This window comes from Delphinus delphis, chromosome 8, assembly GCF_949987515.2.
Source record: "Delphinus delphis chromosome 8, mDelDel1.2, whole genome shotgun sequence".
NCBI lineage: Eukaryota > Metazoa > Chordata > Mammalia > Artiodactyla > Delphinidae > Delphinus > Delphinus delphis.
The window spans coordinates 28,238,569-28,258,268 of record NC_082690.1 but is presented as its reverse complement, the minus strand read 5'-3'; the positions used below and the strand labels follow the sequence as shown (position 1 = coordinate 28,258,268).

Sequence of the window (19,700 nt, the reverse complement as noted above, 5' to 3'; positions counted from 1 at the left end):
AAAAAGAGACATTTTAGTTACAATGCAGTTTGCATTCCTTAAGAACCAGGAACACTATAAATGTACTTAAATTCCAATAACATAGAAAGTTGAATCAATAATCCTCAAATAATGAAATGAAAAGAAATTAAAGCAAATCAAGTAATAGTTTTATGGGTTTTTAAAAATTTATTTATTTGTTTTTTATACAGCAGGTTCTTATTAGTTATCTATATTATACATATTAGTGTACATATGTACACTAATCCAATCTCCCAATTCATCCTACCACCACCACCATACTACACACGCTTTCCCCCCTTGGTGTCCATATGTTTGTTCTCTACATCTGTGTCTCTATTTCTGCCTTGCAAACTGGTTCATCTGTACCATTCTTCTAGATTCCATATATATGTGTTAGCATACAGTATTTGTTTTTCTCGTTCTGACTTATTTTACTCTGTATGACAAACTCTAGGTCCATCCACCTCATTACAAATAACTCAATTTCGTTCCTTTTTATGGCTGAGTAATATTCCATTGTGTATATGTACCGCATCTTCTTTATCCATTCATCTGTCTATGGGCATTTAGGTTGCTTCCATGACCTGGCTATTGTAAATAGTGCTGCAATGAACATTGGGGTGCATGTGTCTTTTTGAATTATGGTTTTTTTCTGGGCATATGCCCAGTAGTGGGATTGCTGAGTCATATGGTAATTCTACTTTGACTTTTTTAAGGAATCTCCATACTGTTCTCCATAGTGGCTATATCAATTTACATTCCCGCCAACAGTGCAAGAGGGTTCCCTTTTCTCCACACCCTCGCCAGCCTTTGTTGTTTGTAGATTTTCTGATGAGGCCCATTCTAATCAGTGTGAGGTGATACCTCACTGTAGTTTTGATTTTCATTTCTCTAATAATTAGTGATGTTGAGCAGCTTTTCATGTGCCTCTTGGCCATCTGTATATCTTATTTGGAGAAATGTCTATTTAGGTCTTCTGCCCATTTTTTGATTGGATTCTTTGTTTTTTTAATACTGAGCTGCTTGAGCTGTTTATATATTTTGGTGATTAATCCTTTGTCCATTGATTCCTTTGCAAATATTTTCTCCCATCCTGAGGGTTGCATTTTCGTCTTGTTTATGGTTTCCTTTGCTGTGCAAAAGCTTTGAAGTTTCATTAGGTCCCATTTGTTTATTTTTGTTGTTATTTCCATTACTCTAGGAGGTGGGTCAAAAAGGATCTTGCTGTGGTTTATCAAAAACCTTTTGATTTCTTCAGTGATCTCTTGGTTATTTAGTAATGTATTGTTTAGCCTCCATGTGTTTGTGTTTTTATGGGGGTTTTTCCTGTAATTTATTTCTACCCTCATAGTGTTGTGGTTAGAAAAGATGCTTGATATGATTTCAATTTTCTTAAATTTACCAGGGATTGATTTGTGACCCAAGATGTGATCTATCCTGGAGAATGTTCCATATGCACTTGAGAAGAAAGTGTAATCTGCTGTTTTTGGACGGAATGTCCTATAATATCAATTAAATCTATCTGGTCAATTGTGTCATTTAAAACTTGTTTCCTTATTAATTTTCTGTCTGGATGATCTGTCCATTGGTGTAAGTGAGGTGTTAAAGTCCCCCACTATTATTGTGTCACTGTCAATTTCCTCTTTTATAGCTGTAAACATTTGCCTTATGTTTTGAGGTGCTCCTATGGTGGGGGCATATATGTTTATAACTATTATATCTTCTTCTTGGATTGATCCCTTGATCATTATGTAGTGTCCTTCCTTGTCTCTTGTAACATTCTTTATTTTAAAGTTTATTTTATCTGATATGAGTATTGCTACTCCAGCTTTCTTTTGATTTCTGTTTGCATGGAATATCTTTCTCCATCCCCTCACTTTCAGTCTGTATGTGTCCCTAGGTCTGAAATGGGTCTCTTCTAGACAGCATATATATGAGTCTTGTTTTTGTATCCATTCAGCAAGACTGTGTCTTGTGGTTGGAGCATTTAATCCATTCACGTTTAGGTAATTATCAATATGTATGTTCCTATGACCATTTTCTTAATTGTTTTGGGTTTGTTTCTGTAGGTCCTTTTCTTGTGTTTCCCTCTTAGAGAAGTTCCTTTAGCATTTGTTGTAGAGCTGGTTTGTTGGTGCTGAATTCTTTTAACTTTTGCTTGGCTATAAAGCTTTTTTGTGTGTGTGGTATGCGGGCCTCTCACTGCTGTGGCCTCTCCCATTGCGGGGCACAGGCTCCAGATGCGCAGGCTCAGCGGCCATGGCTCACGGGCCCAGCCACTCCGCAGCATGTGGGATCTTCCTGGACCGGGGCATGAACCTGTGTCTCCTGCATCGGCAGGCGGACTCTCAACAACTGCACCACCAGGGAAGCCCACTGTAAAGCTTTTGATTTCTCCATCGAATCTGAGTGAGATCCTGCTGGGTAGAGTAATCTTGGTTGTAGGTTCTTCCATCACTTTAAATATATTGTGTCACTCCCTTCTGGCTTGTAGAGTTTTTGCTGAGAAATCAGCTGTTAACCTTATGGGAGTTCCCTTCCATGTTATTTGTCATTTTCCCCTTGTTGCTTTTAAAATTTTTTCTTTGTCTTTAATTCTTGTCAGTCTGGTTACTATGTGTCTCGGCATGTTTCTCCTTGGATTTATCCTGCCTGGGACTCTCTGTGCTTCCTGGACTTTGGTGGCTATTTCTTTTACCATGTTAGGGAAGTTTTCAAATAATCTCTTCAGATATTTTCTTGGGTCTTTTCTCTATCTCTTCTCCTTCTGGGACCCCTACAATGCAAATGTTGGTGTGTTTAATGTTGTCCCAGAGGTCTCTTAGGCTGTTTTCATTTGTTTTCATTCTTTTTTCTTTATTCTGTTCTGTGGCAGTGATTTCCACCTTTCTGTCTTCCAAGTCACTTATCCATTCTTCTGCTTCAGTTATTCTGCTATTGATTCATTCTAGTGTATTTTTCTTTTCAGTTATTGTATTGTTCATCTCTGTTTGTCCTTTAATTCTTCTGGGTGTTTGTTCCTTAATTCTTCTAGGTCTTTGTTAAACATTTCTTGCCTCTTCTCAGTCTTTGCCCCCATTCTTTTTCCAGGGTCTGGATCATCTTCAATATCATTATTCTGAATTCTTTTTCTGGAAGGTTGCCTATCTCCACTTAATTTAGTTGTTTTTCTGGGGTTTTATCTTGTTCCTTCATCTGGTACATAGCCCTCTGCCTTTTCATTTTATCTCTCTGTGAATGTGGTTTTCATTCTACAGGCTGCAGGATTGTAGTTCTTCTTTCTTCTGCTGTCTGTCCTCTATTGGATGAGGCTATCTAAGAGGCTTGTGCAAGGTTTCTGATGGGAGGGACTGGTGGTGGGTAGAGCTGGCTGTTGCTCTGGTGGGCAGAGCTCAGTAAAACCTTAATCTGCTTGTCTGCTGATGGGTGGGTCTGGGTTCCCTCCCTGTTGGTTGTTTGGCCTGAGGTGACCCAACAATGGAGCCTACAGTCTCTTTGGTGTGGCTAATGGTGGACTCTGGGAGAGCTCAAGGAGTACTTCCCAGAACTTCTGCTGCCAGTACCCTTGTCCCCGCTGTAAGCCACAGCCATTCCCCACCTCTGTAGGAGACCCTCCAACACTAGCAGGTAGGTCTGGTTCAGTCCCTTATGGGGTCACTGCTCTTTCATCCTGGGTCCTGACTCACACACTACTATGTGTGTGCCCTCCAAGAGTGGAGTCTCTGTTTCCCCCAGTCCTGTTGAAGTACTGCAATCAAATCTCGCTAGCCTTCAAAGTCTGATTCTCTGGGAATTCCTCCTCCCGTTGCCAGATTCCCTGGTTGGGAAGCCTGATGTGGGGCTCAGAACCTTCACTCCAGTGTGTGGACTTCTGTGGAATAATTGTTCTCCCATTTGTGAGTCACCCACCTTGTGGGTGTTTGATTTTATTATGATTGCGCCCCTCCTACTGTCTCATTGCAGCTTCTCCTTTGTCTTTGGATGTGGGGTAATTTTTTGGTGAGTTCCAGTGTCTCCTGTCAATGATTGTTCAGCAGTTAGTTGTGATTCCAGTGTTCTCACAAGAGGGAGTGAGTGCACATCCTTCTACTCCACAATCTTGAACAAATCCCCAGTTTTATGGTTTTAAAACCAGGATTAAGCAAATGTTAAGTTAAAACCAACAGGTGTCACTTATATAATAATGGTTAAGAAGGGAGCATTTTAAGCTAGAAATGCCATTGAAAATATGAAATCTTTCCTCATATTAAGAAAATGTTTAAAAATAATTTGTCACAGGAATTTAAAATAGTCTGATGGTCCTGTTGAATGAGATCAATTATGATTATGCTCTGAATTTTTATTCATTTCATTCTCACTTTTCTTCTGCTCACCCACACATCCCTGATAACCAGAGAAATGGTGAAGAGAAAATGTTCTTCTGAGCTCTAGCCTCAGTTTTCAGTGCCGTTACACTGCATATTAACAAGTCACATGCTTTGGTCTCAGGTTGGAAGTGGCAGAGAGAACATTTTTATACCAGTGTGTAAAGAACTTTAAGACATAGCTCATCCTCCATTCAGATAAGAAATGGAATATCAATCCAACCAACAAACAAACAAAACATTCTTAACTATGGTTACTTTGAGACCAATCCTAGATCTTCATGTGGTCCAGCCCCACCTTGGCATATGTCCCATCCATCTTGGCATAGCTCTGACTGAAGGTAAAAACAAGTTCTCTCAGAAAAGCATCTGCCATCTTGTATCAAATCTAAAAGCTCACCAATTGTTAAGATGTATTCCTATTTTATGTGCCACAGAGAGAGAAACAGTGCTGCCAATCAAACTATGGTACTGTGTTTTATCTCATCAAACATAGGTTGCATCTTAATTTCAGAGATGTTAAAGTGCAAAAGGGATCAATGAATTTAAGTAAGCATTCCTCTTCTGGACCTGAAGGAAAGGCTTTTGGTTCTACATTTCTGCCAAGTAAGCAATAAAAAGGAAAAGTATTCTAAATGTGGCATTTATACATTCAATATAGCAAAAAGGATGTCAGGTGATACAGAAATACTAGAACCATTCTGAGTAGACTATTCAGAACATAAAATGATACTTGTAATTATTATTAAACATACACGGTGAACTGATGGTATTTCTTTTCTTTCTCTATGTTGATTATAGAAAGGAAAATGTTATTATCTTATCCATGTTTAGATCCCTCTCAGGTCGAATTGTTGGAGGTGTTTGGTGGTTCTTTACACTCATCATTATATCATCTTATACTGCTAACCTCGCTGCTTTCCTGACTGTCGAGAGAATGGTCTCCCCCATAGAAAGTGCGGAAGACCTGGCCAAACAAACAGAAATTGCCTATGGAACATTGGATTCAGGGTCAACAAAAGAATTTTTCAGAGTAAGTGGAGGGGAAAACTAAAAAGGAAATGTTCATAACTTTCAAATTCAGGCAATTTTGCCAATTATTATATTATGGGCTCTAGCTATTATAAGTTTTGCAAACATAATGGTAACTGTTATGTTTAAACATAGCAATGCTATATACTTCTACTTGGATTTTATAATCACTTTAATATGAAAAAGCTAATTGATTTATTCACATTGCAAGAGGGACCCTTACTAAGGAAAAGTAACAATAAAAAGGTAAATAAAGCAACTTTATAACATAATTTATCCCAAAGATTCCAATATTCATAATGCTATGAAGATACTTCATCTGGCAAGATTTGGATTTATCTATGCTTTGGAATTTAGAGCATAAAAATGAAAGCATGGCTTTTTTTTTTTTTCAAAGAATACATTTACCTTGCTGCATTTGAATCCCAAAACCTTAATTTCATGTTATAGTACCTATATGATGTTTATTATTCTATAATCTATTCTGTAACAATGGATTTCAAAGCAATATATTTGCTTTCTCACATGATAATGGGAACAAGAACTACTAAGTTCTAGCACCTTTGTAAAACATTGTATGATATTGCATTTTTGCTGATTTCTCTGCTTTTGCAGATAAAATTGTTCAAACTGATATAATTGCGTTTCACATATGGATATAATTCCTTTGGCTTGCCATCATGATGGCAGGTATTTTGGAGGTTTTGGGGTTTTTAGCTGTTTGTACCACTATAAGGATGAATTTTTTGATCTGTGAATCTCTTTCACTCTGCTTTTACTTAAATCCAGAAATTTCACAATGTGTGATCAGAGATAAGGGTTAATTTTGTGACTTTAGAACCAAAAAACTAAAAAGTGGTCAGGGTGAAATTTTCACAAATATTTCATTAGGTAATTGTGGCATCTTATATTTAACATCAATTGCTTAGAGACTAAATATTTAGTAATTTAGAAGACAAGATATGTTTCACTATTTCCTAAACTATTGTGTAAAATTAATGATAGCTCTTTAAAGTAAATTCACACTTATATACAGTACTTGGGAGATTACATTTTCATTTTAAATGTGTATATTTATTGTTTTCTCACTCAGCTTGGAAATTAAAAACAACAAAAGATACTACTCCTTAAGCCAGCCTTAACTTTCATGCACTTGAATTTCAATAATATTTCTTTTAAAAAAAATTCAATTATAGTATTCTTAGATATGACAGATGTTTATGTAACACTAAATCAGGAACAAATCACTCAAAAATTGTGCCAAACCCATCATTGCACATTGTTTTCAAAAAAACAGGCAGTGAACACCTTTGTCAACAATTTGGAGCATTACTAATAGATATAAAATTTGTAAATTATAAACTATTTGTAGATTTTTCTAAAACTGTGAATAATAGTCATGACAATATATTTTATTAACAATATTCTATGGATAAACTTAATTAGCCAAATTTTTTAACTTACTGAGTGCATTCCAGTCTCTAAAGCTTAATATAGTAACACATAATTCAGTACTTTTACACATAATTCAGCATAATTTCAGTACTTTTCTGGAAATCTGTGTTTCCACCCAAAAGAAACTAGGTAAAATTTAGTGACTTTGACTAAAAACCATTATGTATATGCATCAAAATAGAATACAAATTTGTGCTATCATTTACATTTTACTGAAAAATGATGACTGATTTTCTTGTAAATAAAGCAGATATTTGTAGGTTCATCATTTTGCCTTGAGTGAGAAAGGGGAAAAGAAATATCATATTGATTCCCTGGAAATGTTTCAAAAATAACTCACTGTAGAGCTCTTTGACATCAAATACATTGAGAATGTTACTTCTAATCTTTAGAGAGTTTTTAAAAACTGCTCAAGTTTGAAAAACTAATGAAGTAGGTAAGAGAATATATTGATTAGAAATATAGGAATAAGGAAAGCTGCTTCCTAGATACAGAGCCTCCCATATAAGTAGTGCAGTCACCATGCCCTGTTTCCTTTCTGTCCCACCCAATTATAGTTTTAAAATTGAAAGAGTGTTATATGTATAGGTATTTATGTTGCAGAATAGTTTGAACCCTAATAGGACAAGAAAATAATTTTCCCTGGAAGCATACTTCCAGGAATACATAAATTTGAGTTCTCTGATAAAAATCTCCTTCATTTCCTACCCTATGTTCTCCCTCCTCTCTCATACATGATCACCTGGTTTAAATAAATCATTTGTCTGATGGGTTGTTGAGGAAACAGAACGTGAAAGGTATTTTTGCCCTTGTCAAAAATGTTTTCTTATAGGAACACAGTAATGGTACATCTATCAGCTTCACTAAACTGCCTCAGGAAATGAATACTCAGCATTTCAAAAAATGTTGCAGTTGTTCTGGAAAAAGAATTAGGCCATGGGAGAAAATTACATCAGAATTCAACTGTTGCCTTGGTTTTGTACCATTATGAAACTTGATATGTTTCATGTTCTGTGCCACTTGTTAAGCATACACATAGAGGCATTTAAAGGAATTTTGTACTTGTCACTTAATGACAGGCTTTTTTAAGGTACTTTTACATTATTATAAACCTGATTTAAACACACTGATTTTCATTTCAGTGCAGATTTTATCCTGTACCTGTTTCAGTCATCAGTGAAATCATGAATGCATAAATGAGATGGATTAGTATTTCAGGGCTTATAATATTATCAAATAGTACATTGATAAGCTCTTACTGGAACATCAGTCTTGCTGCATAAGCTACTAAAAGCAGGAAATAATTTACCTGATAACAATGTAAATATCAACTATAGTGCATGACATTTTTACATATTTTCTATTAAAAGCAGAAATGGCAAAATACTTAATTTTGAAAAATTAAAAGGATGGCACATTTTTAAATCTCCAAGAATTATTATAAGTAATGAAATAATGCTTTAAATAGTTTCCCATGCATTGTGTTTCACAATAAAGATGAAACAAGTAAATCTGAGATCAATTTTATAATTTAAAAAAAATGACATATTATCTTTGCTTATTACCTTGAGCATATTCACTCCCCAAACCTGATCTTTAAGTAGATATCACAATTGAAGATAAAGATGTAAAAGTCCCACTATCACTACATTTATGAGCTTACTGGGTCTGCAAAAATCTCATTTTAGTCTGTCTCATCAAATTTATAAAAATTACCTTATCCTCATTCCTTAGCAAACACCCTCTTACAGTCACAAGTAAGGCACAGCGATATTATTTCCAGTCCTTTACCTCCTGAATTTCCCAACCTCACCCTCTCCACCATGTGGACTTGATTTTATCTAAACCATGCCCCTTTAAATCAGAATCAGAATTTCTAAACATTAACATAGTGACACACCATATAAATTTTTTTTCCAAAAAAGTTTCTTTCATCATTCCTCTATTTTCCACTGAGAGTGTGTATTTTATAATTTCTATTATACATAAGAAACTAAGCATAATTACACTACAGATTCCTCTTTCTTCTGGACTTCAAAGGAATTAATTTAACTTCTTTTGCACTTAAGGTATATGTAATTCAATATATTTAAACAAAAGCAGTAGTAATTTTCCTCACATTAATATTATGGGAATGGACATCTATAAAATATCAATGACCTAAAGGTATTTTATTCCTTTAAAAAAATCATTTGCTTTAATATTATGTTGCATTCTATATAGTTAAATTATCTTCATAATTACCAAGCCCTAAAAATACTCTTTTTCCATTTTGCTGCCTTAGTTTTGTTTAGCTGTTCTCTTTTCCTTTAATAAGATATAAAAAATAAGTAGAAAATTGCCAAGTAACTAGCATGATTCTCATATTCTTAAAATTTTTCAAAAGGAATTTAATTAAAATAATACTCAGATTTTATTTCCTCTGGTTTCAATGTAGTATACATAGTGAAACAAAAAATATATAGAGAACTCTGTACCTTTTGGGGTGTAACTCTGAAGTGAAGTTATCAATACATTAAAAAAAGTGATTATATGCCTAAATGATGTTGTTTAGCAACACATCTAAATTGAAATCATCAGGATAGATGTTTAAACACAATCAGTATCAAGTGATCCAGAGAGTTGATAATTTTCAGAAATTGGAACTCATTATAAAATGGAGTAGTTCATACTCTAGAAGAGAACTTCATTATCAGAGATGGAGTGAGTGAGGCCTGGCAACATGGCCTCCCTAGTGGATCTCATGGTTAAGGGTTCTGAATCCAGATACTCTTCTGTCCTGGTACAATATAGAATCTTTGCAACTGAATTATATTTGGCATAGAATTTTCCTAATGTGAGGATTTCTGTAGCCAGAAGTAACCTGTCATTACCTAAACACGCATACACAAACATATCAGAATCTCTGAATCATGAGATATTTTCAAGTGTTAATAACATAAAAACATTTCAGAGGATACAGGATATCTATTTCCTATCTGATATTTATCACCATTTGAATATACATTAACGTAAAATATCTGGGGTTTTTTGGTGTTTAGGTATGCAAATCTCTTATTGTGTGACTTATTATATAGATTTATTGATTACTAAATTTCCACCTTATGAAGCCAAAATTTTGAATACCACTTTTATCAGTTTCTTTGTTCACCTGAGTAATTTGCTTTTACCCAAAACATGTATTCTTAAATTTGCTATTTGGGTACCTTGTTGATTATTGAAGATTTGCTTCTTGTTGGATTCTATCTTCTGGTAAACAAAACAAGGTTGGTGTAAATAAGTATACATGCTACTCAGGATTTGGCCTCATGCTTAGATTTAGGTTTGACTGAAGTCTCCATTACTTTTAATTTGGATCCAGATGCAAAATTTCCACATCTTGCTATTGAACAAAATTAATTGCACCAGATAAAAGTCTGTGTGTATCATTGTATTGTCAAACACCAAACAGGATTTGGGCTTTTCTATTTTATTAAATATATCCTTTGGGGACATTTGAGTTCATTTGGATATATTTTCGTGTGAAAAAATGTGTGGATGAAAAAATCTAATATGAATGCAGATACCAACAAAACGAATTGGATAAATTAAGTCCTGCAAATAATGTAGATACAGCCCAAATAAACAAAAATATAAGTAAGTTTCTTGGCTGAAGTCAAGGGATTAGAAAAACTAACTCTCCAAAATATAAAGTGGGAAAACAAGAATTAGTTCTCTTTAAAGTTTAATATATGTTCTATTTGGAGATTTTGTTAAAAAAGGTCTAAAAATGTTTTGGTGAACCTAGTTTGATTCTTGTTTTATGGATATTTGGTTTGTAAACTAGGGCAGATTTCTCCTCCTCCTTTGGTGTTCAAATACTGACTTGATAGGGACTGCACATTTTGTATACATTTTTTTAGAATGGTTTACATTAAAACTTTGAGGCATGGAAAAATATGAAAATAAAACAATATAACAACTCTCCTTGTTTGTTATAATTCAGTACAACTCTCTCTATGGCTGTCTACATTTTATAATAATAATAATTTGTTCTTTAAGCAGTTGAGTAAGGTAGTTATTATGACATGAGGTACCTTTTTCTCCAAATATCACTTTTAAATGTCTTTCATTTCAGTGATTTTCTTAAACAGTTGTAAAAGGCAGTTTTCTAATTGTAAAAGAATAATGTTATTATGGCAAATTGCAATTAGAGGGTAACGTAGAAGGTTTTATCCTTATCTCGGTTCAGTCAATATTAACATCTTGTTCCCTTCTTTCCTGTATTTAATTTTATTTTAATGTCCTCCAGAGATCAAAAATAGCAGTGTATGAAAAGATGTGGACCTACATGCGATCAGCAGAGCCATCAGTGTTCACTAGGACTACAGCTGAGGGAGTAGCTCGTGTCCGAAAATCCAAGGGCAAATTTGCCTTTCTCCTGGAGTCCACTATGAATGAATACATTGAGCAGCGAAAGCCATGTGACACAATGAAAGTGGGAGGAAATCTGGATTCGAAAGGCTATGGAGTAGCAACACCCAAGGGTTCTTCATTAAGGTGGGTGGAATAGTATAACAATATAACATGTGTTGTTATAGTATTCCACCTTCCCTGATGTCCCTGAGAGAATTATTTTGTTTTGTGTGTGAACATGGTATGTTTGTTTGTTTTTCTGTTTCTCCATTTCATATTTTTTGCTCAACAATCAGGTATTTTTTTTTAATTTTAGAATAATTAATCTTAATTGACATATATCTTTTAAGGCCATATAAAAACCAAACTGGTTGAACACTAGCTGCTTCCAGTGGGCCTAAAACATGGGTAGCATATGCTTCTATATCTCATCAACTTTTTTTGGTCACTGAAATCTACATTCTCATTGTGTCAGTAATAATTCTACATTTTTTCATTATTTTTAAAATTATGCCTGCCTGCTAGTTTCTAAGAAGAAATCAATATCTTCTAGAAAAACACTTTTTTTCCATTTCAATGTTTCATTTATTATGACATCATTATATTTTAGAAAATCCTGAGTTGTATCAATGTTAACTTTGTAAATCACATTTATTTATAAATGCAATTATGATCAGAGGGAAAACTGGGCTCTGATTTTATTGTGCTTACTCAAGTCACACTCTCTACTGTTGCAAAGGGAGTATGGGGTAAGTAAGATCTGTAAAATTAGACCCAGTAACAATTCAAAATTGTTCACACATAGACCCCTAAAATGTGACTTATGACCAAAGCATCACACATGTGGTTGGTAGTCCACATGTGTTAAAAGTGAGACTTTGTTTCTTAAGGAAATGTTGGTAAAATCTGCCCTTTTCACCCTTTTGGTCCTGGACATAGAAAATTCACATGTTTATGTCCAGGAGGCAGAGTTTCCTATTTTCCTTAAGTAACAAAGGCTGCTGTTGAATTGCTGGGGTTAGAGCAAAGCTGGGGTCAAAAGTGACGACTGATAAATTACTCTGGTCTCAGTGCTGCTTAGGAGAGATTCATACAAAGCACAGATTCAAGAAGAAATCAGAATCTTTGCCAAAGGAATTAACCAAGAACCTGGTCTTGAAAAATGATGCTTCTGGTAAGCCTTTGAAAAATGAAGGTAATGAGACCTGTACTGTTGCCTAGTAGGAGTGAAAACAATATAAAATTATATGATTGGTTTCAAAAAGGGAACTGCAATGTACTTTAGGTATATGTGCTGGGTGGGGGAGAAGTTGAGACAGATATAAGAAACAAATACTAGTACTGAAAAGTTTGTGTTAAAACAGTATTTTGTGTTTGCAAACAACACTGTAATAATTCAAGAGGGGTTCCATGGTATGTTCAAAAGGGACAATTTTTAAAGGAGATAGAACAAAATTAGCCAGCAAAGACATATTTGGGTGTAGACTTTGGCAATACTGAAGTCAGGTTTATTTGAACACACTTCGCATATGAAACTGGAGAAATGTGCACGGAGAAAGCCAAACAAATAAATTATCTATGATAAAATTCTACCCAAAAAGATTTCAGCCATTCAGAAACTAAAAGTGACATTAGAATATTTGGTCTTTAAGGGAATATATTGTTTGATGCAACATGAGAAATATGTAATTTCAATGAGGCCATGTGGCAAATAAATCTCTATCGAAATAGTAGTAAATAGAAAGGGAGACAGCAACAGAGGGTGATATGTAGATTACTGTTCACACTATTGATTACATTCACTGGATGTAGCATTTGCTCTTAATTAATTCTCTGTGGATGTAGCTGCCTTGTCCTCTGTCTTGTGTCTACTGATAAAGTCAAGTTCCAGGGACTGAATTTGGCCCTCAGATAAGGGTGCGCCTGACTCCCATTGATAGCAAGAGTGTTCCCTCTTAAATGTACCACTTTGTCAAATCCACACTACAGGGATTGTTTAGGGAGAAGCTGAAGGGCTTCATCTGTCTAGAACTGTATAATAATCAGCTATTGGCCTCCCCCTCTTTTCCTGTCTTTCCCTGGATCTTGTTAATGAGGCAATTGTTAAACTCAGCTTCCTGGGTTAAGAGTTTGTTTATGTGCTTTGCTTTATACATGCCACAATTTCCTGAGCAAGCTGGCCCCTGCATGCCAAAACCACAGTCATTTTGTCCTGTCTTTGAGAATACTGGAAGTGCACTGAAGGCTAACCACCATTCACCTTACCCACACCTCCTTACTCCCCCACACCCAGCCCAACTAAGCAGGAGGCTCATTAAGCTTAAATTCTCATTCTTATTCAACTAGTAACCTTCTGCTTCAAAAGAGGCAAACTAATATAGAGATGGACCAATAGGCACCTTCTGTATAAATGACGAAATTCAAAATAATTAGTCATCAGAGAAAGATCCAGAGGGCATACCTTCATCAAGAGTATCTTTGAAAACTTTCTGCCTCATTTGTTCAGTTGAGACTAAGTCTGTTTTCCCACAAGATCTATTTTTTTAACCAAGTTTTTAGGTTAATAGTTCTGGACACATTGAGATTGGTCTGTTTCACTGTCATTAATTATGGCTTTCTTCCAAACGCTGCTGTTTTGATTCATTGGGTAATATGAGACTTTATGAAAAGGAAAACAATCTTCCTTCTATATAAATATAACCAGAGAATGCAGACAAATGACTAGCAATCTTCTGTTGATCTAGGGAGTTTTTTTATTTCCAGATCTTGCTGTTTGGTCAAAATGCTTCAAAATAAATGTCACAGAAAAGAGTAAGAGTAGGATATATAATCAGGATGGAAAATCAAGACTTGGGTCTTTAATGTAGGCTTTAAAACACAGGCAATCAGATCATCACAGAGCATATATCTGTGACTAGGGTAACAAATATTAAACCAGTTATGACTGGCACCCATCTTTATGGCAGAGAATGATATTCAAAGCTCCCTATTGTTCAGAGAGACTTTATTTCAGGCTAGCGTTTGCTGGGCATACACATACGTAGCATTTCACAATGTTAAAACCATCAAGCTATCACTAACGGCTCTCAGTAACAGAAGGCCAGTAAGTATGCTCAGAAATTATCAGTATATTATGATTTGACATAGATTCTCCAATTTGTAGGTGATAGAATGATGCCAGGTATATTGATGTTGTTAAACTTAGAATCTATAAATTTTAAAATTGAAAAGGAAAGCAATTATAGGTAAGTGTACCTACAAGCTATAAATATCAGTGAGTCAAAAAACTTAAATCTTACTGGCATTACTATTTGCTTTTCTAAGTTACCTTCCAAAGAAAACTTTCAGGTCTTATTGTGAGATAAAAGGGTAAAATCTCTTATGTTTCACTATCTCCCTACTTTGATATTTCTCCTGAATCTTCTTTCCACATACACAATGCCATTTATTCTACATGAACTTCCTTCTCATCCCTTCTCCAGTACCCTTGGCAATCCAAAACTCTTGTAAAAGCCTTCACTGGTTGAGAAATTTTTAAAGGTTGTTTTAAAATAGACACTCTAGATGGCATAGCAATGTGATGTAAAGTTTAGATGAAAGAGGAAGTGTATTTTGACTATACTATCAATACTATCAACTTTACTATGCAACTTTAGTATAGATACGTACTATACTATAGTATTTATTATCTAGGAAAGTTGTATACTTTACTATCAAAAAGTAGTTTCTTTAGTGTATTATCTATATTACACTAGTTTCTAGACTCTCAACTTTACCATGCAATAAGTAAACTGATAAAGATTGTTTAGAGTAAATCATAATTTATTTAATACAGATTTACTGACTATTAAATAGTTGTTAAATGAGAAATACCCCTTTTAAAAATATTCATGATATCTAGTATCTTCAAGTACTTCCAGGAAACAAAGAAGTGGATCATATCTTCAGAATTTTCCTGGCCTTTGTAAAGATTTTTATGCTTGACCCTAATGTTTGAAGCCACATTAAAAAAACTAGTGTCCTGGGGATTCCATGGCAGTCCAGTGTTTAGGGCTCAGCACTTTCTCTGCTATGGTCCCGGGTTTGATTCCTGGTCGGGGAACTAAGTTCCCACAAGCCGTGGCACAGCCAAAAATTTAAAAAGAAAACTAAAAAAGAAAAAAGCTAGTCTCCTATACTTTTATTATTCAATAGGGATAATTCCCATTCAAATTTTGCCTTCTCTAAAGATATTTGTGGAACTGTGCCTAATATAAGACAAATGATCTGTCGTTAAAAAAAAAAAAAGGTCTTTCAAGAGAAAGCAGTTCCAAAAGAACTTGATCAGTGGTTGAAATCTGGGGAAAAGTGAGGCCCATTTGGACTTGCTGATGCCCAGTTACAGGAACCTGTGGCAACAGGAGCTGCTCCTTTGAAACCAGGCACATCATGCTTAGTTTACAACAGGCAACTCAGAGCCCCCACAGCAATATCATGGCAGAGGAGAGGAAGTACTAAGAATGGGAATTAGAATAACACATCTTCATTGGACTTTTTATTTCGGTATTTAACACAATCACTGACCTCATAAGACACTTGTCTCAAGTCTAAATCTGTATCAGGGTAAGTAGAGTTCTCTGTAGGCCAAATTATGTTTCTTCAACTTGGGAGTATTTTTTTAGGGCAGATGTATTAAATTTAATATTCAAATTCATGTGTGAAAAATATATTATCTTGAAGGAACCACTTTCCTACATAAAATTTCTGAGATATATTTAGTCATAAGTTCAGGTATACTTGGAAAGTTTAGAAAGAAGGAATTTGCTGGATGCTGTGTGTGACACTAAAGTTGTAGTCTGTTTTTGGTATTAGTAACAAGTCAATTGTTAGCACTTAATGTAGACACTAGTAAAACTTAAAAGTACAGAAATTTAAAGTGAGTACTTAATATTACTTAGCAGCACTTGGCCTCAAGTAAATATACTTTTAACTTATTTTCTGGAAACGAGTTGCAGCAGATTAGTACACAAGTATGGGTTTATTTTTAACTATTATGGAAAGGGAGAGATATGTTTTCATTTATGAATATCCCTCATTTTATTAGGTGGCATATTAAAAGATGCTACAGATAACTTAGTTTTTGAACTTAGTTTTTGTGATCCCATTATGTTTTGGAACATAGTCTGTTGGCCTAGGGATTAGAAAACACACTCATACAAAAATCATTTGCACCTCTCAGCATAAACGCACACAAACACATGCAAATCCCCCTGGTTGTGATATGCTTAAACACTTACTCAGTTTGCTATTAGAGATGTGGGTACCAAGTATTTTACATTCACAAACTGAGATGTCACATGGTAAAGGTATCAATGCTAAATGTGTCCCAGGGGAAAATAATCCCCTTTAGAATTCATGCATCCCATCTTTCTCTTGCTAGATACTGAGTACAGTAGGAAACATAACACTTTCTATTGCCATTTGAAATTTTAGATTTTTCATTTAGCTCTTTCCTGCAGTCAAAAGATGATTAAATTTACAGCTCCCCATGAAAAGGAAAAAAATCCTGCATTTTTCTGCATTTCTTTAAGATCACCAAGTATTATACATTTTCCATTCTCCCTGCTTGTAAAAAGAAAAAAATGCCAATATGATTTGCCTTCATTCATTTGCCAATTTATTCAACAGATGGTTGCTGGGTTCCACCTGAGAATTTACCAGAGAGTTTTCAAGTTGTTCATTCTGGGGATGTTTTGTGGCTGCCGTAGGTAACACCATCTGAAAGTTTAAATTCAGTGTTTACCTGTATATGCCTCCTCTCCATTACACTTAGAAGCTATATTTTAGTAACTTGCCTGAGAAACGTGGATAATTTGTGGCTGTTTTAGTTTATACCACTTCAAAGAGGATTAAATTTAATAAGATAAAACTGCTACAAAAGAAGTTTAACAGTTTAAGCCTTCACAACCTGATTTGACAAGAGATCTAAGTTTAGATCTCAATTTTGACAGTTCTGTGAAAAGCCAGAATTCCAAGCTGTTGTTCTTTGGTCCCACACAATTGTCTTATAAACAAATATATTAAGTGTAAAGAATCCCCCAAAAGAATATCTATATCCTATAAAATTCAAGTTAATTCAGTTGCAACACACAACTAATGTGAGTGTAGAACCTATAGCCAACCAAGTCAAGCAGCCTTGACCTACCCATGCCACATGTATTTAGGAAACATATAGTTGTATCTAAGGATAAAGTTCATAATCTGATATGTAATAAACGTGCTGTAGATGAACTTATCCCTATATTAGTAGTGTATTTAAGTGTTTCCTCTTGATATATGTCTAATAGTTTGACAGGTTCCATATTATGTCACTCATCTTTACACATCATCTCACTACAAGGATTGGTTTCCAGAAGCAATTGCAGTGCTAGCGCTCAGGTTATAAAGGGGACACAAAGGAACAACAAAGCAAGTGAAAAGGGATCTGTTTGGCCAAAACAATATCAGCCAAGATGGGGCTGGTTTATTATTCATATTTAAGAGAAGGAAGATAGAATAGTTTGGCAGTCATTTGGAATGAACTGGGAAATAGTAAAGACCCTAGTTTAGAATTATATTCTGCTTTAATTTAAGTAGGGATAAGAAACTGTAGGTCATTTATTTAAATATTTATTTCTCCCCAAAAATCAGTCCTATAATTCTTGTTTTCAGAATGAAATAACATACATTTGAAATAGCTTTGCCACAAACATAGTCATACACACCTGGCAACACCTGAATAGAAAAGTCACCATTCGAGTTTTTAAAATACCTAGCCTGGCCACAAGCCTTCTCAGAAATGGGCATTATATTGATTATGAGAACATTTTAAAAATAATAATCATAAAAACAGAAGTTAGAAATACTGTGAATATATTGTTTATCCTCCTTAATACCAGGAATAGTTTTTTCATGATTAAAAGTAGTTTATTTTAAATGGACAGATTCCAAACTTTCTGAAAACCTAAAATTCATTGTTAGGACTCATTCACAGAATGAAATACACTTTCAGAAACTTCGTAAAGCCATTTCAATATGTTTCTTTACTGTCACACAACTCAACAACGAAAGAATCATTAAAGGCATAAAAATTTTCTTAGCATTAATTCTGCCTTTCAAAGTATACAATACCAAAATATGGAAGAAATCTATCACTGTAAATACTATTGACCAAACAAAGTCATCACATCATATTGAAATAATCTAGATTTTATTTATCTTAACTTTTTCTCTAGGGTACTCAATGAAGAAATTAATGCACAAATATTTTTTACAGAAATGTTAAAAATTCAATCTGTTTTCTCTAAGTGTTAACTATTTGGGAGTTTGCCAAAATAAAAATCAAATTGGAGTCAATCAAACAAATGTGACACAAGCAACTCACTTTCAAAGACAACATAAGAGTATATGGACCCTCTCCATTGTTGCTTCACTACACAAAAGATTATATAAAAACTGTCAAGAACTACCTGCAAGGCCTCTGCTATTATAGAAGCCTAGTTGTTTCATATTTGGAGCTGACAGATTTGCAACTTCTGAACATCCTTTTAGATATAGTAACAGGCCAGAATCCTGTTAGTAACTAAGAGAAGACATCATCAGACACCCGGTCCCTAGTTTCCCCTCTTTTCAGGAATTTGCAACTAGGATCACAAAAAAAGTATTATCAATAAGTACAGCTGCTCTAAGTTGCTAACATCTTTAGCATGAAAAGTAAATTTAAAAGATAAAAAGAATGTGAAATAAAAAACTTAAAATTAAACCAAGTATCCAGAACCCTAAATCAATGCCCTAACTTTTGGCTTATATTTGAGGCTAGGCTAATCAGAGGTAAATAGAAGTAAATGGGATCCAAGAAAAACTGACCTGATTGTCTTCCAGAGTAAAAATGAAGGTCATAGACTAAAAAAAAGAATTATTTACTATGAAATGATATAGCAATGATAATATCATATAATGCAAAGAATCAGTTAATCTATTATTTAATTAATGTGCTTTTTAATTTGTTCACTTTTAAGACATAATGTTTAAATTTAGCTTAACATAGAGCTCTAAAAATTGCTGAGCAATGTATTTCTAAAGTGAAACAATAATAGTAGCAGTACAGCATTATAGCTTTCAAACCACTTCCACATATATATATTTTTTACTTGCTCCTTTTAACCCTTTTATGATGTCATTTTGTTACAGAGGAAGACATTATAAATTAGAGACGTTACGTGACTTGCCCACAGTCTCACACAGCTGAGATTGGAACGGAGATCTTCTGACTCTCTCCAGTGCTCTTATAGGAAAAGAACAAAAAAAGAAAAAAAACTTATTAATATAAATATAGTTTACTTTGAAAACTTACTGAACAGGTTCTATGATTATTCCATGCTGCAGTTTCAGCAACACTGATAATTTCAAGGCATATTGCAAATAGCCATATAA

The 19,700-nt window shown here is 34.4% G+C and overlaps 1 protein-coding gene across 2 annotated transcripts in view; it reads left to right on the top strand.

The window, feature by feature from the left end:
- Window positions 1-19,700, top strand: part of GRIA4 (glutamate ionotropic receptor AMPA type subunit 4) — a 515,737-nt gene that overhangs the window by 458,410 nt on the left and 37,627 nt on the right. For both annotated transcript variants that reach the window (XM_060018030.1, XM_060018031.1), the window contains exons 12-13: window positions 5,202-5,400; window positions 11,146-11,393. In XM_060018030.1, the coding sequence (XP_059874013.1) occupies window positions 5,202-5,400; window positions 11,146-11,393 (447 nt within the window). The remainder of the gene's footprint in view (window positions 1-5,201; window positions 5,401-11,145; window positions 11,394-19,700) is intronic.